Raw genomic sequence first — 23440 nt, 5'->3', positions numbered from 1 at the left:
GTAACTTCCATAATATGAATTTGACCCTCACTACCCCAACAGAAATAATGTCCACCATAAAATTTTTAAAATCAAAAACATCTAGTGGGTATGATGAAATATCAACAAAGTTAATTAAAGAATGTGATTCTGAGCTAAGTAACATATTAACCTATCTGTGTAACCAGTCGTTTCTCAGTGGAATATTTCCTGAATGGCTGAAATATGCTGAAGTTAAGCCACTGTTTAAGAAGGGAGATAAAGAAATAGCATCAAATTTCCACCCAATTTCACTGTTGCCAGCATTCTCAAAAATTTTTGAAAAAGTAATGTACTGCCGGCTTTATAACCATCTTATCTCAAATAACATACTGTCAAAGTCACAGTTTGGATTTCTAAAAGGTTCTAATATAGAGAAGGCTATCTACACTTACAGTGAAAATGTGTTTAATTCGTTAGACAAAAAATTGCAGGCTACTGGTATATTTTGTGATCTGTCAAAGGTATTTGACTGTGTAAATCACAATATCCTTTTAAGTAAATTAGAATATTACAGTGTAACAGGAAATGCTGCAAAATGGTTCAAATCTTATATCTCTGGCAGGAAACAAAGGCTGTTATTAGGAAAGAGACAAGTATCAAGCTATCAGGCATCATCCAACTGGGATCTAATTACATGTGGGGTCCCACAAGGTTCCATTTTGGGGCCCTTATTTTTTCTTGTGTATATCAATGACCTTTCATCAATAACATTACCAGATGCCAAGTTCGTTTTGTTTGCCGATGATACAAACATTGCAATAAATAGCAAATCAAGTGTAGTCTTAGAAAGATCAGCTAATAAAATATTTGTGGACAATAATCACTGGTTCCTAGCCAATTCTTTGTCACTAAACTTTGAAAAAACACACTACATGCAGTTCAGAACTTGTAACGGGTGCCCCACGAGTATATGTCTAACATATGATGACAAGAAGATAGAAGAAGTGGACAGTGTTAAATTCTTGGGATTACAGCTTGATAATAAATTCAACTGGGAGGAGCACACCACAGAACTGCTGAAGTGTCTTAACAAATCTCTGTTTGCAATGCGAATTTTGTCAGACATAGTGCAGTAGCCACCAGAAAGATCGCGGGAGGCGCACATCGGCACTGCGCGTCACGGACGGTAGTTGCCACAAGTAGAGTCCCGTCCACCAGAGGGCACGCGAGAATTCGGACGCGACCTCTGCCGGCATAACAACAACAACAACTCCGGCAGCACGGGCCGTGCCCAGTCAGTTAACATCGGCCATGCCTAGGATACAGTCCCGGTCTACGCTAAGTGAAGTGCGACGTAAACGTGAACAGTGTTACTACACAATTGGCGACGAGTTGAGTCGTTCTTTCGCATGTTGCGTCGTTGTTCCGGTTTCGCAGCTTCTCCACGGCATGGAGGATTTAGTGCGAGTTTTGGTTGAGCAGCAGATGGAGCTCATGGCCACCATGAAACAAGTGCTTCCGGCATTGCTCTTCACGCCGTCTGCTCCAGCGCCGTTCCCTCCTCCCTTTCTCCCGTATGACGAGACAGCGGAGGATTGGGACGCATATGAACATCGCCTTCGGCAGCATTTTCAGGCGTTTCACGTTGCCGATGCGGAGGTATGTCGTGCTCTCTTCTTGTCTTGGATATCTCCCTCGCTGTATCAAGTTTTGCCCCTGATAGGGAGGTCCGGCAACGGGCTCTGCAGTTAGAAGACCCTTCCCTCAAGGAAGTCCTGTCCATTGCTCAATCGTATGAAGTCTCTCACGCCGCAGGTCAACAGCTGGAAGCGTGGTGCGACGTCACGGCAGTTCAGGGCGGCGCGGCCGCATCCACTGTGTCCGGGGTGGATGACGTGCGAGCGGTACAATCCAGCCATTACGGCCGCTCCCGCACGGCGCATAAACAGAATTCCGGCTGCCGGCTCCTGTTGCCATCCTGTGCGTCGTGCTATATACATCATGATCGGTCAGAGTGCTCCCAGCGTTGGGCCGTTTGCCGTAAATGTAATAAAAAAGGTCTCATTGCTAAAGTTTGCCGCTCAGCCTCAAAAGAATCAAAGGAAGCAGGTACAGAGGACATGGACGTTGACATTCAGGAAGTTTCATCGGGCCAGGCTCCCGACGCATCGGCACGCAAACTCTTTATCGAGGTGTCGGTTCATTCGCGCCGGTTACAACTGCAAGTACATACGGGCGCGGCAGTTTCCTTGTTGAATGCGCAAACTTATTCCGACCTTGGATCGTCCCCGTTGGCGCCAGTTTACCGGCGTCTACGTGGTTATGGTAAACAGTTCATTCCCCTCCTGGGTCAATTCACTACCGACGTGACTTACAAATCAGTCACTCGGCCTATTACTTTTATTGTTGTCAGTGATGCGAGCTCCGCTAACCTTTTTGGCCTGGATGCCTTTCAAGCTTTTGGTTTTTCTATCGCTGACACCATACAGTTGGTCTCCGAAGACGTTCCCTATCAATCATTGGAATCTTTGATCTCAGACTTTCCAGATATTTTTGAGGAGGGCCTGGGGCGTGTTTCAGATTTTGAAGCTCACTTAATGTTGAAGGTGTTGGCTCGCCCGCATTTTCTACGCGCGAGGCAGATTCCCTTGGCTCTCCGCCCTCAGGTAAAGGAAGAGCTAGACCGGCTGACAGCCCTAGGAGTCGTTCTTCGCATTTCTTCTAGTGAGTGGGCTTCACCCCTCGTTATTTTAAGGAAGTCCTCGGGAAAATTACGTCTTTGTGGCGATTTCAAGGCCACCATTAATTCCCAATTGGTGGTGGACACCTATCCTTTGCCTCGTGCTGATGAATTGTTCTCTGCCGTGGCGGGAGGCCAATATTTTTCGAAAATCGATCTTTCAGAGGCTTATCATCAGATACCACTTGATGAGGACTCCAAACGGCTGGCGGTTGTCAACACCCCGTTTGGCCTTTACCAATACCAGCGGTTGGCCTTCGGAATATCCAGTGGCCCGGCGATATTCCAGTGTTATCTTGAGCACGTCACGTCGACAATCCCTCATTGTATTAATTACCTGGATGACATAATTGTCACAGGCCACAGCACGAAGGAACACTTGCACAACCTTCGCACCCTCTTTCTCAAATTCAGGTCTGTGGGCTTGCGTTGCAACCTGCATAAGTCAAACTTCTTCCAACCGTCCATTGAGTATGTGGGCTACACCATCTCTCGGCATGGCATCCAGCCACTAGGAAGTTTGGTCCAAGGTATTGTCGACCTTCCTCGACCCGCTTCACTGAAAGAGTTACAAGCTTTTTTAGGCAAGATAGCCTATTACCACCAGTTCATTCCCCGGGCTTCCACCATAGCCCGCCCCCTGTACTGCCTTCTGCGCAACGGTGTTCCTTTTGATTGGTCGCCTGCATGCGAACGAGCGTTCACATCGTTGAAGGGCCTCCTCACGTCAGCGCCTTGTTTGGCTACTTTTGATCCCCATAAGCCGTTGGTCCTGGCTACAGATGCTTTGCAGTATGGGGTGGAGCTGGTCCTGGCCCGTCGCAATGCAGATGGTTCCGAGCAACCACTGGCGTTTGCGTCTAAAACTCTTAGTCCCGCACAGGCCCATTACTCCCAGGTGGAAAAAGAGGCTTTGGCCATTGTCTACGCTGTTACCAAGCTTCACCCTTTCTTGTATGGCACGAAGTTTCAGTTAATCACTGACCATAAGCCGTTAATATCGTTATTTGGCCCCGCCTCTCAGATTCCGGATAGGGCGGCCCACAGACTACAGCGCTGGGCCTTGTTCCTCTCTAAGTACCATTATGACATTCATTTTCGCCCTACCGGACAGCATGCCAACGCCGACGCTCTTTCCCATCTTCCAGTGGGCCCGGATCCTATGTTCGATCGAGAGGAGATTATGTGTTTTCATTTGGATGTGGCGTCCCGCCAAGCGGTTGATGGCTTCCCGATCACTAGTTCTCGAGTCGCCAGAGAAACGGCGGTTCTCCGGCAAGTAGTTCGCCTCATTCAGCAGGGGTGGTCATCCCGCCCTCCGGGCCGGGCCTCGGACCCTCTTCGTAATTATTTTATTCTATGAGACCGCCTCTCGGTCTTGAAAGGAGTTCTCCTTCTGGCTCCCGATGATACAGCTCCTCGCGCGGTTGTTCCTGCAAGTTTACGAAGGGAAGTCCTCACGTTATTACATGCGGGGCACTGGGGTGTTTCCCGTACTAAAACCTTGGCTCGCAGACATGTGTACTGGCCCAGTATTGACAGAGAAATTGAGCACTTGGTGGCTGCCTGTTCCCAGTGTGCGAGCCAACAGGCATCTCCCAGGGCAGCGTTCTCTTCATGGCCGCCAGCAACCCAAGCATGGGAACGTGTTCACATCGATTTTGCGGGCCCGTTTCTCAATGGCTTTTGGCTCATTGTCATTGATGCTTATTCCCGATTCCCATATGTGGTTCGCTGCTCCTCAACCACTTCAGAAGTTGCAATCCAGGCACTAGCAAAAATCTTTTCTGTTCAAGGTCTGCCAATCACCCTGGTCTCGGACAATGGACCGCAGTTTATTTCGCAGACCTTCCAGGATTTTTGTAGGCGCTTCAGTATTTGGCACGTTTGCTCTCCCCCCTTCCATCCACAATCAAATGGGGAAGCCGAGTGCATGGTGCGCACATTTAAGACGCAGATGAAAAAGTATGTGCACAAATTTCCTGCGGAGGAAGCATTGACGTTTTTCCTGACGGCATACCGGACCACACCAATGGGAGAACGCAGCCCCGCAGAGCTCCTCCATGGGCGTCAACCTAGGACTGCTGCACCTCCTCCGGCCTGGTCCTCGCCAGTCTTTGCAAAATGGAGTACCTGGCTTCCCGCTGGGTATGTCGGTCTGGGCCCGTGGGTTTGGTCGCAATCCATGTTGGATACCGGCGGTGGTCCTGTGCCGAAATGGCCGCCGGCTCTATACCTTGCAGGCAGGGGACCGGGTGGTACGTCGTCACCAAAATCAGCTACGTCCACGTTTGGGCACCCACCCTCCGACCTCTCGGACACCGGCTTCCCCATTGCCGGCACCTGTGTTGGTTTCGCAGGGGACATTACAGCCTCTCCCCTCTGTGACTCTGCCGCACTGCGATGGTTCTCAGCCTTGGCAGCCTCCAGTAGCTCCAGCACCGGCATCGCCATCGTTCGAGATGCCCCAGCGAGAGCCGGCCCCCCTCGCAGGCCCGGTTTCTCAGGAGGCTGGTTCACCTGTGGTCGTCCCTTCCCCATCATCCCCGCCACTGGGTCTTGCACCTCCCGAGGTGGAACAGGATCTGGAGTTCGACAGCTTGTCGCCCGTTCTGTCCCGGGCTCCGGTTGTGGGACGACGGGGTCCTCTTCATGTGGGTCACTTCCAGCCGTATTCGAAGGTTCCGGCTCGAGGGTTGGCAGATCCCCTCGACTCCAGCCTTCCAATGGATGTGGAGATCATCGCTCCTGCCCGAAGCTCCACCTTCCGACGCAGTGGATCACAGTGGCTTCACCCCCCGAAAGAGGAGGAGTGCAGTAGCCACCAGAAAGATCGCGGGAGGCGCACATCGGCACGGCGCATCATGGACGGTAGTTGCCGCAAGTAGAGTCCCGTCCACCAGAGGGCAATCGAGAATTCGGACGCGACCTCTGCCAGCATAACAACAACAACAACTCCGGCAGCACGGGCCATGCCCAGTCAGTTAACATCGGGCATGCCTAGGACACAGTCCCGGTCTACACTAAGTGAAGTGCGACGTAAACGTGAACAGTGTTACTACACATAGGGGATATAAAAATGAAGAAGCTGGCATGCTATGCTTACTTTCATTCCATAATGTCATATGGGATTATTTTTTGGAGTAATTCATCAAGCCAAGCTAAAGTTTTCTGGGCACAAAAACGTGCAGTAAGAGTTATATGTGATGTGAACTCAACAACATCCTGCAGAAGCCTGTTTAGGGAACTAGGTATACTAACTACTGCTTGCCAATATACTTATTCCTTAATGAAATTTGTCATTAAAAATATATCACTTTTTCAAACCAGCAGCTCAATTCATGGAATCAATACTAGAAATAAGAATAATCTTCACAAGGATTTAAAGTCACTTAGTCTTGTACAAAAAGGTGTGCATTATTCAGGAACAAACATTTTCAATAACTTGCCAGCAGCCATAAAAAGCTTAGCAACCAATGAAATTCAGTTTAAGAGAAGCCTAAAGGATTTATTGGTGGTCTCCTTCCCTCTTTCCTGATGAGGCAACAGCTTGTTGCGAAAGCTTGAATTTCATGTGTATGTTTGTGTTTGTTTGTGTGTCTATCGACCTGCCAGCACTTTCGTTCGGTAAGTCACATCATCTGTGTTTTTATATATATATATATATATATATATATACACACACACACACACACACACACACACACACACACACACACACACACACACAAATTTTTCCCACGTGGAATGTTTCCCTCTATAGGTTGATAGACACACAAACAAACACAAACATACACACAAAATTCAAGCTTTCACAACAAACGGTTGCTTCATCAGGAAAGAGGGAAGGAGAGGGAAAGACGAAAGGATGTGGGTTTTAAGGGAGAGGGTAAGGAGTCATTCCAATCCCGGGAGCGGAAAGACTTACCTTAGGGGGAAAATAGGACAGGTATACACTCGCACACACACACATATCCATCCGCACATACACAGACACAAGCAGACATTTGTAAAGGCAAAGAGTTTGGGCAGAGATGTCAGTCGGGGCGGAAGTAAAGAGGCAAAGATGTTGTTGAAAAACAGGTGAGGTATGAGCGGCGGCAACTTGAACAGCATGCCACCCTCCACCTTAAAAAACTATCCAATCTCCTGGTTTCCCACCTCCGGAAAGGCAACTCACTCACCCTTCACAACCTTTCCAGCAAACCTCAACCTCCTCTCATTGCACACAGACCCAGTCTCTCCCATCTACTCAATCTCCCACTTCCAGCTCCACTCCCTCCAAAACCTCAAAATCCCAATCAACACAATCTGGAACCACAACACCCTAATTCAGTAGTTAACCTTTCCTCCAAACCTATCTCCCAATCCGAAACCTCTGTCCTATCCAAAGGCCTCACCTTCAGCTCCACTCCCAGATTCAACCAAACAGCCCTTGTCAAAGATTTACTGTCCTACACTCATACTCTCTGCTGGAAATATCACTTTGCCACGAAGAAAAATGATCCTAATCCTACTCCTAATGATCCAACTCCCCAAGACACTATCCAAATTGAACCCTGCCTGGAACAGTTCTGTCCTCTGTCACAGCGGGACCCACCTCCTCTTCCTCAAAATCACCTTCTCCAAACCATCCAGGTATTTCTGACTTCCAGCCTTGCCTCTCAATCCTTCTTAAAAAACCTTAATCCTACTCCCAACATCACCACTGCTGAAGCCCAAGCTATCCGTGATCTGAAGACTGATCGTTCCATCCTCATTCTTCCGGCGGACAAGGGTTCCACGACCGTGGTACTTGATCGTCTGGAGTAAGTGGCTGAGGGACTGTGTCAGCTTTCAGACAACACCACATACAAAGTTTGCCAAGGTAATCCCATTCCTGATGTCCAGGCAGAGCTTCAAGGAATCCTCAGAACCTTAGGCCCCCTACAAAACCTTTCACCTGACTCCATCAACCTCCTGACCCCACCGACACCCCGCACCCCTACCTTCTACCTTCTTCCTAAAATTCACAAACCCAATCATCCCGGCCGCCCCATTGTAGCTGGTTAACAAGCCCCCACAGAACGTATCTCTGCCTACGTAGATCAACACCTTCAACCCATCACATGCAGTCTCCCATCCTTCATCAAAGACACCAACCACTTTCTCGAACGCCTGGAATCCTTACCCAGTCTGTTACCCCCGTAAACCATCCTTGTAACCATTGATGCCACTTCCTTATACACAAATATACCGCACGTCCAGGGCCTCGCTGCGATGGAGCACTTCCTTTCACGCCGATCACCTGCCACCCTACCTAAAACCTCTTTCCTCATTACCTTAGCCAGCTTCATCCTGACCCACAACTTCTTCACTTTTGAAGGCCAAACATACCAACAATTAAAGGGAACAGCCATGGGTACTAGGATGGCCCCCTCGTACGCCAACCTATTCATGGGTCGCTTAGAGGAAGCCTTCTTGGTTACCCAGGCCTGCCAACCCAAAGTTTGGTACAGATTTATTGATGACATCTTCATGATCTGGACTCACAGTGAAGAAGAACTCCAGAATTTCCTCTCCAACCTCAACTCCTTTGGTTCCATCAGATTTACCTGGTCCTACTCCAAATCCCATGCCACTTTCCTTGATGTTGACCTCCATCTGTCCAATGGCCAGCTTCACACGTCCGTCCACATCAAACCCACCAACAAGCAACAGTACCTCCACATCATTCCACATCAAACGGTCCCTTCCCTACAGCCTAGGTCTTCGTGGCAAATGAATCTGCTCCAGTCCGGAATCCCTGAACCATTACACCAACAACCTGAAAACAGCTTTCGCATCCCGCAACTACCCTCCCGACCTGGTACAGAAGCAAATAACCAGACCCACTTCCTCATCCCCTCAAACCCAGAACCTCCCACAGAAGAACCACAAAAGTGCCCCACTTGTGACAGGATACTTTCCGGGACTGGATCAGACTCTGAATGTGGCTCTCCAGCAGGGATACGACTTCCTCAAATCCTGCCCTGAAATGAGATCCATCCTTCACGAAATCCTCCCCACTCCATCAAGAGTGTCTTTCCGCCATCCACCTAACCTTCGTAACCTCTTAGTTCATCCCTATGAAATCCCCAAACCACCTTCCCTACCGTCTGGCTCCTACCCTTGTAACCGCCCCCGGTGTAAAACCTGTCCCATGCACCCTCCCACCACCACCTACTCCAGTCCTGTAACCCGGAAGGTGTACACGATCAAAGGCAGAGCCACGTGTGAAAGCACCCACGTGATTTACCAACTGACCTGCCTACACTGTGAAGCTTTCCTATGTGGGAATGACCAGCAACAAACTGTCCATTTGCATGAATGGACACAGGCAGACAGTGTTTGTTGGTAATGAGGATCACCCTGTGGCTAAACATGCCTTGGTGCACGGCCAGCACATCTTGGCACAGTGTTACACCGTCCGGGTTATCTGGATACTTCCCACTAACACCAACCTGTCAGAACTCCGGAGATGGGAACTTGCCCTTCAGTACATCCTTTCTTCTCGTTATCCGCCAGGCCTAAACCTCCACTAATTTCAATTTGCCGCCGCTCATACCTCACCTGTCTTTCAACAACATCTTTGCCTCTGTACTTCTGCCTCGACTGACATCTCTGCCCAAACTCTTTGCCTTTACCAATGTCTGCTTGTGTCTGTGTATGTGCGGATGGTTATGTGTGTGTGTGTGTGTGTGTGTGTGTGTGTGTGTGTGTGTGTGTGTGTGTGTGTGTGCGCGCGCGAGTGTATACCTGTCCTTTTTCCCCCTAAGGTAAGTCTTTCCGGTCCCGGGATTGGAATGAATCCTTACCCTCTCCCTTAAAACCCACAGCCTTTCGTCTTTCCCTCTCCTTCCCTCTTTCCTGATGAAGCAACCGTTTGTTGCGAAAGCTTGAATTTTGTGTGTATGTTTGTGTTTGTTTGTGTGTCTATCGACCTGCCAGCACTTTCGTTCGGTAAGTCACATCATCTGTTTTTTTAGATATTTATACAAGTCAGTTGGTTTTACTGAGAAATTCATCAATGGAGTAGAAGGAGTTGACCACCAATAAATCCTTTAGGCTTCTCTTAAACTGAATTTCATTGGTTGCTAAGCTTTTTATGGCTGCTGGCAAGTTATTGAAAATGTTTGTTCCTGAATAATGCACACCTTTTTGTACAAGACTAAGTGACTTTAAATCCTTGTGAAGATTATTCTTATTTCTAGTATTGATTCCATGAATTGAACTGTTGGTTTGAAAAAGTGATATATTTTTAATGGCAAATTTCATTAAGGAATAAATATATTGGGAAGCAGTAGTTAGTATGCCTAGTTCCCTAAACAGGCTTCTGCAGGATGTTCTGTGGAATGGTACATTAGCTTATTTGTTTTAGTCGTAAATATTTGTCATCTATTATTGTTTTTCTGATTATTGCTATGATATTTGTTAATGCTCCACTGCCTAGCATGCCAATGATTATGCACTATCGCAGCTACTGGTGGGACCCAATCTAGAATTTGGTGAGCAAGAGGCTCTCATGTTCATGTCAAATGATGCCTTATAGCAAACCCTGTCGGATTTTTCCTTGACAGCACTGGAAGTCATGATCACCATGGCGGCTGACCCACTTTTCCCGAAAATCATTTCAGTAGTCCAGGTGGCTGGAGTGTTTCTCTTTGGGTGTGGATCCAGTGTAGCATACACTTTTTTCTCCTGTGTGATCAATTCAAATTGTCCCTTGCCAAAGAGGAGTAATGCTGTTTAGTGGTTGTCCCCCTGGCATTGTGCCCTCGCATGTTCCAGCTGCTGCATGCATTGCACTGTGGTATGACTTGTATGGAGACACTGGCACGTCGTCTCACCTATTGGTCTACGATCGATTGTGACATCGAATGTCTGGAGCATACTTGCGGGAATTGTGCACAAAAACAGGTTGCACTGTCACAATAGTTTCCTCCTTGGCTACTCCCAGTACATTCTTGGGACAGGGTGCTTGCCAATTTCAAATGTCTGGTTTTGGACAGCATGTAGTGGTTGTTGATGGATGATGCATTATCCGATTTCCCAGATGTAGCCAAGCTGGCCCCCATATCATCAACCGCCACTGCTCGTGAATTGTTGGTTATTTTTGCCACTGAGACATCCCCCAGGACTATAGTGCCTGATACCAACAGGCAATTTGTGTCACAGGAATCCAAAGACTTTTGCATTTGTAACAGAATCCAGCATCTGGCTACTGCCCCAATTTACCAGGCTTCTATCTCAGAGGTGGAGTGCTTCATGCATACATTCAAGACCAAAATGAAGAAGTCAGTGTCTGCATGTTTGCATGAGGATGTATTGTCATCGACTTTTCTGGCTATGCGCTGGGTGACGCCAGTCAACAGACGCAGTCCGGTACAGTGTTTGCATGGACACCAGCTGAGGGGTCTAGTGGATTTGTTGCACCCTAAGTCACACGCCATGGGCAATCATGGCCCACTGCATTTTCATCCTGGGGCTGCTGTTAGGGCCTGGTCCTTTTGCCAACAGCAGAGGTGGCTGCCTGGTGCCACAAAGGTCGGCAGTTATTTGTGGTGGATGTCAGTAGGGAGCAGCTAACCTGTAATGCAAATCAGTTGCACCCTGTCCTATTAGGACATCACTGCCATTGTGTTCTGGTCCACCGGGTGGCAGCAATGGTCACGACGTCATTCCAAGAGTGGTCTCCCACTTGCAGGGGCGTGCTTCCATGTTGCCGCACTTTCCACTGTCCTCCTGTTGCCTGCAGCCTCAAGTCCCAGTCATGCTCACACCTGCTGATGTAGAGCCAATGGATTTTGATCCACCCTCCCCTCCTCCTGCTTCACCACCTTCTCCTCGCCCCCCCCCTCCCCCCTCACCAATCGAGATGGCCTCAATGGCCTCACCTCCAATGCTGCAGTGGAACCCCACTGCTTCAGCCTCTATGCCCTTCCGCCCTTCCAGTGGAAACAGCAGTGTCAGCATTGCCCCCTTTGGTGGTAAATCTGTTGTCATGTTCTCCAGCAGCCTCTCCAGTTCTGTGCCAGAGGTCATGGCTCAAGCCCAGCCATTTTCGGCTCTACGTGGCTGTCTCAGGTTTGAGGGATTTAGTATCTCCACCAGCGGACATTGTGATGGAGAAGACAGATGAGCTGGCCTTTGCAGCACTGCGGAACAGTGTGGAAAGCTCCTATTGAAGGCGTGTGTGCCACGTTCCATGGGCAGGCCCTCTGACAGAGGTGTTTATCTGAAGGCAGCAGTAAGCTGAGCAGGCCAGTGCTTACTCTGAGTTCAACTGCTGGGGACCTCATGCTGTTCATAATGCCTAATGTTGTTGCCTAGTACTCAGTTGATAGGCACCCATGCCAGCAGTGTCCTGAGTTATCCCCATGCACATCTCTACAAGGGTTCAGACTGTCTGCTTTCTGGATATTGACTCACATTGTGAGTTTTCATTTCCTCTTACAGATTTCTGCTCCCCAGTTATTACTGAACCACCATCAGCCCATGAAGTACTTGTACTGACTGTTGTGTAGTGGCATTGTTACACACGTGCAGATACTAAACTATCTCACCCTTGAATGACATTCTGAGCCATGAATAATGTAGAATTCACATCCCACGTGTAGAAGGAGCTAGTTATGTACTAACTGATTTAAAAAACTAAGATGTGGGCACCTGATACAGCCAGTAGGCTCCTGGTACTAGTATGATGAATACGCATTATCACTGAGTGTCCCATGATCAAACCATTTACAAGTATTTCTTTACGTTTTCCAGTGGATAGAATATTACACCATCTTTCGGGCATGCATCCTTGGCAGTATTATTTCTTCTTCAGATATTTTGGCTGATAACCATACAGTAATGTTAAAGGTGAGTTGCTCACAGAATTAAAACAACTTGACACAATACTGTAGAGTAACTGCACGTGTGTCGGAGAAGAGACTGTCAGCAACAAGATTGTCAGTCACACATAAAACTTAATACATGCAAAAATAAACCATAGCAAGTGGCGAGTCAGTAAATCCATGGTGCTCACAAATCATGCGGTTAATTATTTAAATGGAAGACTCAAAACAATAATTCCTCTGGGATAACAGATTTGAAATGAGTGATTGCTATGATTTGTCAACATGGAAACCCTCATCTCAGTTGAGCAGGTTGTCTGCTAATTGTATTTCCACAGCCTCCTTGACAATTGAATCCCAGTAGGATGAAGCCACTGCCAATATCTTGGCTTTCCTATGATCCATGGAATGGTCAGTGGAATTACAATGTTCAGCCACTGTGATTTATTGGGCTGCAAAAGCTGGATGTGTCCCTGGTCTCTGGTGCACCGTCCTAGTACAGCAGGTAACTTTCACTAGACTGACAAGAAATTTCATAAATACCCACCTTTAATAAAAGCACATCATCTTTTACAGATCCCAGAAGATTTGTCATCTTGGGCAGTAGATGAAAGATTGCATCTATTTCAAGCTTCTTCATTATTCTGCCGATTCTTGAAGAACCATTTTACACATAAGGGGATACAAAACATGGAAACCATCCATTTCATGTCTATGCTCTCAGAGGAATTATTGTTTTGAGTCTTTACTGCCCAGTATTCAACATATGCCATCCTTTTTAAAGATTAATCACATCATTCGTAAGCACTGAGTATTTGCTGACTCAGCACTTGCTACGTTTTATTCTTAGGTGCATAAAGTTTTATCTATGACAGACGTTCTTGTGTTGACTATCTTATCTCTGATGCACATGCGATTACTTCACAGTGTTTCGTCAAGTGGTTCTAATTTTGTCACCAACTCACCCTGAAGATGGCTGTAAGATTAACAGCAGAAAAACTGGAAGAAGAAATTGTACTGTCCCAGATGCATACCCGAATGATGATGGAACAAAATAATGGTGATAGTCTAATTCCAACAGTTACATACATCTATAAAAGCTGCTATGTAGCATTAAATTACACATAAGAAAATGAGAAACATACCAATAAATCCTGCAGAATGCCTTTCACTTTTTCGACAGTGGCAAGCACTAGAGAGGCCTGCATCTCAGGTAAGGAACTGGAGAGTGTGTCGACTTGGCCAGACCCATTGGCTGATCCAACTCTGGCCAGAGGTGCAGGAGATGCCGCGAGGCCTTGCCTGACCCGAGACAATGCATCTGCCAGGTGGGCCTTCAGAGCTTGCGAATGGGCTCGACATTGGCGACGTGCAGCCTTCAGTACTATCTCTGTACCTGTCCTAACAAATTTAACACCACTATGCATCAGTGACTGTGAAATCATTAAATACACATGGATTATAAACTACCAATTAGTTAAACTCTGTGTGAGCTGCAAATCTATGCTAACATAAAAATGTGCTGTTGTCTGCATCCATATTTTTGTTACTAAACAGCACATTAACTGCTGAACCACAGCTCAAAATTTGTGTGAATACAGCTAATTACATCTGGTTCCCACTTAGGCCTATTGCTGTTGTGAAAATTTTCACCATCTCAAGACGACAGACATTCATATGTCAGCACGAACTTCCAGCAAGAAATTTCCAATTACTTTTCTGTTTTGGATTAGAGCTGACTCATTACTGTCATTTCTAACAGCAAAATTCAGGATTCTTAATGTAATTTTCTGCAGAAATGCACAAATGTATGTTTTCTGTACCTTCAGTCATCTAATAACAGAAAAGGTACATACATATAATTTTTTTATTACAGTCTATTGTTGTGTCTTTCTTTACAAAGTATTAAAAATAAAGTAGTTGTCACAGATTTATCTCCACCTGACACTATGTCAAGCTTTCACAAAAAAGGTACATGCATTTTTTATGTATCTTCAACTGCTTCAGAGAAAATTGAAAGAAACAGTTTACTACCTATTTAAAAAAAAAAAATAAACTAGCTTAATGGCTTACTGCATTGATTTTTCTCAACCTTACCTCAGATTATATGCCCAATGAATGTCATTTGCTCTTTACCTGTATGTTTAATAGTTTAGACAATGGAAACTCCAGGTAGAAATATCAACTATGTAGGAGAAGATAGATTGCTACTTACTGTAAAAAAGACACATTATGTTGCAGATGGGTAAAATTAAAAGATACTTACACAAAGCTTTCAGTCACAGCCTTCAACAGCAAAACAGGAACAGAGAAACACACAGCATTCATACACACAAGCAAGCACACCTGATGCACACATGACTGCCAACTCCTACAACTCGGGGACACAATGCAGCTATCACATGTGATGAAAGCAGCAATCTGGAGGGGGCGGGCAAGGGGAAGGGATAGTAGTGTATGGGTGAGTGGAGAGAGGAATGCTGTCTGGTGGGAGTGTGCAGGGACAAGAGTGCCAACAGGTGAAGTGCCAGGAGGGTGTAGGGCAGGAAGATGAGGAAAAAAGGAACAAAAAGGAGAGGAGGGGGGAAAGATGGGTGGGTGAGTTGGCAGAGGGTGGCAAACAAAGAAGCTGGGAGATGAGAACGGGGAGGAGATAATATGACAGAGGGGGTGGAAACTGTTGGTGGAGGGTGTGGGGACAGTATGATGCCTTAGGTTGTGTCTGGGTTAATTACAGGAGTGGAGAATGTGTTGTAAGGATAACTCCCATCTGTACAATTCAGAAAAGCTGGTCACATTTGGCAGTGGCTGTTCATCCTGGAGGACAGCTGGTTGGTAGTCCTACCAATATAAAAACCTGTGCAATGATTGCAGCACAGCTGGTAAATGACATGGATGCTTTCAGGGAGGCCTGGCCCCTGATGGTGTAGAATAAACCTGTGACAGGACTGGAATAGGAAGTGCTGAGTGTGTGGACTGGTAAGGTCTTGCACCTGGGTCTCCCCCAGGGATATGATCCTTTTGGCAAGGGGTTGGGATTGGGAGAGACATAGGGATGGACTAGGATATTGTAGAGGTTGGGTGGATGAGAGAACACCAGCTTAGGGAGGGGTGGGAAGCACCTCTGGTAGAATGTCTCTCATTTCAGGGCATGATGATAGATAATCCAACACCCTGGTGAAGGATGTGGTTCAGCTGTTACAATCTAGATGATACTGAGTGACAAAGGAGACACCCCTTTGTGGCTGGTCCCTGGGGGGCGGTGTGAGGATTGGGGGTGTGAGGAGAACAGGAATGGGGGATCGGTTTGCAGACTAGGTATGGGGGATAGTGCATGTCTGTGGAGGCCTTGGTGAGACCCTTAGTATACTGAGCAAGGGAGTTCTTGTCACTGCTGATACATTGTACCCGGGTGGTCAGGCTGTATGGGATGGATTTTTTGGTGTGGAAGGTACGACAGCTCTCAAAGATGCAGGTACTGTCAGTGGTTGGTGGATTTAATATGGACAGAGGTGCTGATGGATCCATCAGAGAGGAGTAGGAGGTCAACATCTACAAAGGTGGCAAGTTGAGTTGAGGATTATCAGGTGAAGCGGGTGGGAGAGAAGACGTTGACGTTGTGAAGGAACGACGATAGGGTGTCTTGACCCTACGTCCAGATCATGAAGATCTAATCAATGAACCTGAAACCAGACTAAGAGTCTGGCGTTTTGGGAGGCTAGGAAGGTCTCCTCTAGATGGCCCATGAAAAGGTTGGCATAGGAGATTGCCCACAGCTGTGTTGTGGATTGTTTGCATACCTCCCTTCAAAGGAGAAGTAGTTGTGGGTTAGGATACAGTTGAAAGGTGTATGAGGAATGGGGTAGTAGGTCTGAAGGATGTTGGAAAAAGTAGTGATCAATAGCAGTAAGACCATTGGTATGAGGGATGCTGGTATACAGGGAGGTGACGTCAACAGTTATGACTAGGGATCCAGGGTAAAGGGGTTGGGATGGTGGAGAGTCAGTGAAAGAAGTGGTTGGTATCTTTGATGCATGATGCTAGATTATGCGCAACTGGTTGGAGGTGTTGGTCAATGAGGGCTGAAATTATTTCAGTGGGATCGCAAAAACAAGCCATAATGGGGCATCCAGGATTGCTGGGTTTGGAGATTTTGAGGAGCACATAGGAGGTGGGTGTGTGGAGAGTCACAGGGATTAGGAGGGAAATGGGTTCATGGGAGAGGTTCTGGGAGGGGCCTAAGGCTTTAAGTAGGCGTTGGATGTTGTGATGGACTTCTGGGATGAGGTCACTCTGACAGAGTTTATAGGTGGAGGAGTCAGATAATTGGCAAACACCCTCTGCCAAATAGTCACCATGATTCATAATGATGGTGGTGGAACCCAGCTGCTTACCTGACATTTTCAACTTGCCATATCCCCTAAAACGCCCTACCAACACGCCACCAAATCCAGAGCTGAAACATTCCCGTAACACTGTTGTTAAGCTTTTCTCCTAAACTATCAGCTTCACAGAAGTTTCAGCCTAGCCAAAGACCTCATCTTTAGCTGTACATCCAAATTTAACCATGCTTGACTGATGAAAGATATACAATCCACCCAATCCTTGCAGTAGAAGCACTTCTTTGCTGACAATCCCACCATCCAAAACCAACCTAATTCCAACATCGAACCCTGCCTCTGCCAGTTCACACCGCCATCCAATAGTGATCCTGTCTCCCCCCCCCCCCCCCCCCCAACTGCTCCCACCTTCCAGGAATTCCCTACCTTCAACTTAGCCTCGCCATCCATCCCCAGATCCCTTCTCAGAACACCACCCTTTTAGCAGAAGAAATAATAGCCATACACAACCTCAAAACACATCCTGACCTAATCATCCTACCTGCAGGCAAAGGTTCTACCACTGTTGTTACAAATTGGAGTGACTATCTAGCAGAGGGCCTCCACCAATTATCTGACTCTTCCACCTACAAACTCTGCCAGAGTGATCCCATTCCAGCAGTCCAACAAAACCTCCAATACCTGCCTAAAGCCTCAGGTCCTTCCCGGAACCTTTCCTCTGAATCCATTTCCCTCCTTACCCTTATGACATCCCGCACACCTACCTTCTACATGCTCCCCAAAATTCATTCTGGACACCCCATTGTGCATGGTTATTGTGCCCCCACTGAAGGAATTTTGGCCATCACTGACTGACAGCTCCAACCAACTGCCTGTAATCTAGCCTGCATTTCGAAAGCTGTCATCCCTTTCAAACTTAAAAACCCTCCCACACAGCCTGGCCACCCGGGGACAGCATATCTGCAGTGACCAGAACTTTCTTGCTTAGTGTGCTGAGGGTCTCACCAAGGCCTTCACAGACTGGCACTATCCCCCAAATCTAGTCCACAAACAGATCTCCTGTACCATTTCCCCTCACATCCCCAATCCTCCCACAACCCCTAACAACAGGCCACAAATGAGCGCCCCCTTCATCACCCAGTACCACCTACATTGGAACAACTGAACCACATCCTTTGCCAGGACTTTGATTACCTATCATCATGCCCTGAAACGAGGGACATCCTACTTGAGATGTTTCCCACCCATCCTGAAGTGGTGTTCCATTGCCCACCCAAGCTCTACAACACCCTAGTCCATCCCTGTGCCATTCACAATTCCAACTCCTTGCTATGAGAATCATACCTCTGTGGAAGACCCACATGCAAGACCCACCCAGCACTTCCTATTCCAGTCATGTCAAAGGTTTATCCTATCCCATCACTGGATGGACCACCTGTGAAAGCAGTCATGTCATTGACCAGCTATGCTGTAATCATTGCACATCTTTTTATATTGGTGTGACTACTGACCAATTATGATGAACAGCGACTGCCAAACTGTGATCATGAACAAAGTAGACCACCCTGTTGCACAACGTGCAGCTGAGCATAGCATGCTTGATTTCAATGACTGCTTCACTATCTGAACCATTTGGATCCTCCCTTCCACCACCAGCTTTTCTCAACTGCACAGATGGGATTTATCCTTACAACACATTCTCCACTACTGTAATTATCCCAGCTTCAACTTATGGTGAATTACTGTCCCCACACCCTCCACCCAACAGTCCCACCCTCTCTGTCCTACCATCTCCTCCTCATTCTTGTCTCCCAGCCTCTTTGTATGCTACCCTCTGCCAACACACCTGCTCATCTTTCTGCATTCCTCTCCTTTTTTTCCCACCACCCAGCCTCACAACCTCCAGACACTGCACCTGTTGGCAGTCTAGTCCTTGCACACTCCACCAGGCACCGTTCCTCTCTCCCTCATGCATATACTACTATCCCTATCCCTTCCCTGCCCCCTCCAGACTCCTGCTTCCATCCCATGTGATAGTTGCATTGTGGCCTGAGGTGCAGGTGTTGGTGTTCACGTGTCCAGAAGGTGTGCTCACTTGTGTGTATGAATGGTGTGTGTTTCTCTGTTTGTATTTTGCTGATGAAGGCTATGACTGAAAGCACTGTTTAAGTGTCCTTTAATTTTGCCTGTCTGGTAAGTAGCAATCTATCTTTACCTACATTGTTGCTTCATAGTTTGCACATATTTGGAAAAAGTAATGTAAGGAAATAATGTTTCATTTTATTTGGCTGGTGGTGGGTATACCTACCATGCACCATATTATATAAATACAGGTGATACTAAAAGCAATTTTATTGCATTTTATAGAGAACACATAGTAGCTGGCAACAAATAAAATTCATTTACATCACTGAGGATGAGGGAGGAATATTACTTTTTGGCTGCATAAGGCCTTTCAGCAGATAAAAGATTAAGGAATAAATAAATACAGCGCTACCATTTGACAGACAATAGGTTATTTAGAAAAGACATTCTCCATGGGAACACATTCAGTTATATCTTCAAGTACAGTCTTGAAAAATGACATGATTATTTTACGAGTTGCATTTTTTGATGCAAAAATAGTGGTGATATTAATGGGAGATTGGTTATTTGGTTTGCATAGCCTCTTGCACAAGGGTACTTGTTGATTGTGACACTATTTACAGATAATAATATGTGATTCAAATAACTTTCTGTTGTTGAGTCAAATAAGCAAGTTGGGGAATCTCTAACATCTATCCCATGGGGGTAATTGGAGAAGACTGTTTCATGGAAGTACATCTGTGACATTAACATACTGTATCACCTGCTGCATTTCCAATCCATAAACCACAATCTTCTGAGAGTAGAAAGTGGGGGGGGGGGGAGGGGGTTGTCTATTGTGCTCAGAGATCATAACAGATAAAGTGCTGGCCACAAATGGTTGAATAGTTAACTTTCATCCATTAATGGAGATTTTCACTGCATATTGGCACTGTGTCTGCATGGATGCTATGAATACGTTGTTCATGTCTGACATTTCATTTATGGAAAGTAAACAGATGTTGCACAAAGTGAGAAGCTGAGAAAAGAATTATTCCAGTGAAATGAGTAGTAATAAAACTTCCTGTTAAGTATGTTAAGTAGCAGTTACTACTCAGCACTATGCTTTTTATTTTAAGAGAGAAATGATAATTGTTCTAAAGAGGCTCCTGAACATCACTTATTAACTGAACAAGTGGGGGGGGGGGGGGGGGTGTTTCTCGAGTTTGAATTTTTGACAACCTTAAGTTATCTGTCAGGAAATTGCCTCCTTTAGCCAAGTCTCAAATAATTTTCCCAGTTAGTTATTTCACAATTACAACTTCTTGGCACAGCTATGTGAAGTGGAGGGGGCAAGACTGTTGTCAAAGCAATCAGGATGGGATAACGATCTGACCTCACTGAGTCATTTGAAACAGTCGAGTTTGTCTGATAAGATGGAAGTACCATCATGGACAAAATGTTGTATAACAACACAGCATTTTGCTCTTCCATTAGCGAAAGAACAGCCTCACTGTTTCAATCTGTTTCCTCACAGCCCCATCATGTATCACGAGAATTCAGATAACCACAAACTAATCAAGGTGGTTGGATCTGGTGAAATTTCCTGCCATATGACTGATATGACTGATGTGGTGGCTGCAGTATAAATATAAACTGAAATTCCTGGTAGATTAAAACTATGTGCCAGAACGGGACTAAAACCTGGGTCCCAGGTTGACATCCCTGTCTGCCACTATTAATTAGCAGTAGTAGTAGTAGTAGTAGTAGCAGTAGTAGTAGTGGTAGTAGCTGATATGCTATAATTTCATGAATGAATAGGGCAGTGCCACCCTCCCCATCAAACCAGTCTTCTTGAATTATTTTATATCTCAGATTTAGGCTTGAAACACGTCTTTACAATCATCAACATTGATGGGATTGCCTGGAGAAGGCCTTCACCATCAGATCTGATTTATCATACATTCCACTGAAGGAATTAAGTCCCTTTCACAGACCTGAAATACAGAAGATTCAATCTCAAATGCTTAATATGGCATTTGGTTCCACTTGGTCTTCAGCAGCCACATATATCAATGCTAATACTCATACAAGGTTGCATATGTTGTCTGTCAGGTCTCGGGTGTTATTCTGACCAATAGTTGCTATTGCTTCACACTTGCTGTTCTGTAGAATCTGCCATCTTTTGAGAGACTGGTGAACACGGTTTGGGACATTTTGAGACAATGTGAACAGTTACAGTCAATATAAATGTTGGTAATATCTTTGGCAACCATTGTATTGCTTTGGAAATACGTGGTGCTGTGGAGGTCTTCTCTATTGTAGTCAGTTCAAAACACCAGCTCATCGAGATTCCTAAAATGCACACCCGTCTACATCTGTGTCTACATCCATACTCTGCAAACCACTGTAAAATGAACAGCAGAAGCTATTTCACAATGTATCACTTATTAGGGGGGAGTCCTGTGCAATTTGAGTATGGGGTGTCTGTGCACACTGCAACTAGTCTAATCAAGTCTTCATGGTCCCTATGAGAGCCATACATAAGTAGATGATGTATATTTCTAGATTCCATGCCTACTACTGGTTCTTGAAACATGCAGAGCAGGTGCATGCAAACTATAGTAGTTGCAGTGATGAAATCTGTTGTTGACACCAGCTGTGCTGTATGCACCTGGGATTTAACTGCTGGTCATGATGGTCAGCATGGCCAAATAATGTTTATCTCTTGTAACTGATTTATTGTATGAATAATAATCCACTGTAGCTACCTTATTTACCTGATTATAAGATGAATTTTTTCCCATATTTGTCATTAAAAACACATGGAGTCATCTTATAATCACAGATTAAATTACTGCTGCTGAGGTCATCATTTTTACATTGTTTAACAGATTAATATAGGGGTCATCTTACATTTACATATGAAGTTTTGACTATTAAGATTTTGTAAAAACTTATTTTGTGTAGTTCCATAGGGTTGGGCTTAGCAAATGAGGCTTTCATGGGAATAGGCTTAAGATTTCCTGACACAAGCACTCGATGCAGTATCAACCTTGCTGGAACAATCACATGACATTTCACTAGCGGTGCTAGTGTGAGGTGTAGTAGAGAAACTATGAAATAGCCACAACAGCAATCTAATGCTCTGCTTTAAAACTCACAATTTTGTGAAACAGAGGAGACAATAGCATTAAATTACATCAACACACAAACTTTTATTTTATTTGAACAAGTTTGCAATAAAAGTTTTCGAACATGTATGGGTACCATACACATACATTTATGCGGCTTTTGAGGTAAAGGTAACATTCATCTTGTCTTTCAAAAACCATTAATTGATTCTGAACCCAAGTCAATATTCTATTTGGTTATGAACAATTGTAATGATTAACCAAGTGAGTTGCAAACAACAAATTCGGTTGCTGTCCACATATTAAATTACTGGGGAAAAATGTCACCAGCTTTTAATCATCTTTAGAACAAGATGGTGACATTAAGATGAAATGAGAAAGAAAATTAATCCATAATTAAATATCAACAAATGAAATAAATCCATTAAACTGATGGCAATTGTCAATGCAACAATAAATTACAGCCGGAAGACACATTGTGAAGGTACCACGAAGAGACTTCACTCTATCACAGGAAGAGCAAAAGTTCGAGAATTGGACTGAACCTTGATTGCGATCTCTTATTTTTGTATTAGTTGCTGTTGTTACATATGACCTACACCCTAGAAGATATGGCCATCCATGTTTCACTGTTACTCAAGTACATCACTATGGAGGGTTGAAGGGGGACCTACGATCAGAGTGGAGAGGGAAGAGGTGAGTGGGCAGCAAATTTTGCAGTGCTGCAAATCATGGGAATCTGTTCTGCATGCTTTGACTTTTTCTGAATATGTGCCATGTTTAAACTACAGTTTGCCTGAACCAATTTGTACTTGGAATCAAATTGATTTTACAATTGGACAAATACTCAACAATAGCTCACATTTGCACAGAAAATGCCAAAAGTCTACATTGGGGCCAGTGGCATTATGACACGTTTTGTGCAGCAATGTTGTCAACGCTCAGTGTAGGATATGACAGGAATGACTGGGTTTTGTCAGATGCTGCTTCTACACAGCCAACGAAAGAGCGGCGGGCAGATGATATGGTCAGAAGCAAGAGACATTGTAACATTTTCACGTTAGTATTGAAGCAAAATCTGCTGTGTGTTCAGAGGGAAAGAAACAAGGTGGCTGTAATCTCAGGTCCCACCATAAGCACAACCTCAGACATTGCAACACATTCTTGTGGCAATGCAGATGTAAGGGTCTTAGCTGTCCTGTTAGGATGATGATGATGATGATGATGAATAAAAATAGTGATACCACAGACAACAGGCTAAGTGAACAAAAAAGGCAGTGAAGATAATTAATGAAATCAATTCCTTTTTGTTTATTTTATTTCTCCTTGTATTATCAAAAA

At 45.5% G+C, this 23440-nt stretch overlaps 1 protein-coding gene across 1 annotated transcript in view; it reads right to left on the bottom strand.

Moving 5' to 3' along the window:
• The window catches only part of LOC124619432 (vacuolar protein sorting-associated protein 51 homolog), a 120711-nt gene that overhangs the window by 30462 nt on the left and 66809 nt on the right, over window positions 1-23440 (bottom strand). Inside the window, exon 9 of the mRNA XM_047145808.1 lies at window positions 13707-13962. Within this exon, the coding sequence (XP_047001764.1) occupies window positions 13707-13962 (256 nt within the window). The remainder of the gene's footprint in view (window positions 1-13706; window positions 13963-23440) is intronic.

The sequence above is a fragment of the Schistocerca americana genome, chromosome 6 (genome assembly GCF_021461395.2).
Source record: "Schistocerca americana isolate TAMUIC-IGC-003095 chromosome 6, iqSchAmer2.1, whole genome shotgun sequence".
In the NCBI taxonomy this organism is placed as follows: Eukaryota; Metazoa; Arthropoda; class Insecta; order Orthoptera; family Acrididae; genus Schistocerca; species Schistocerca americana.
The sequence above is the reverse complement of the archived record's forward strand: the minus strand, read 5'-3'. Positions and strand labels throughout refer to the sequence as shown.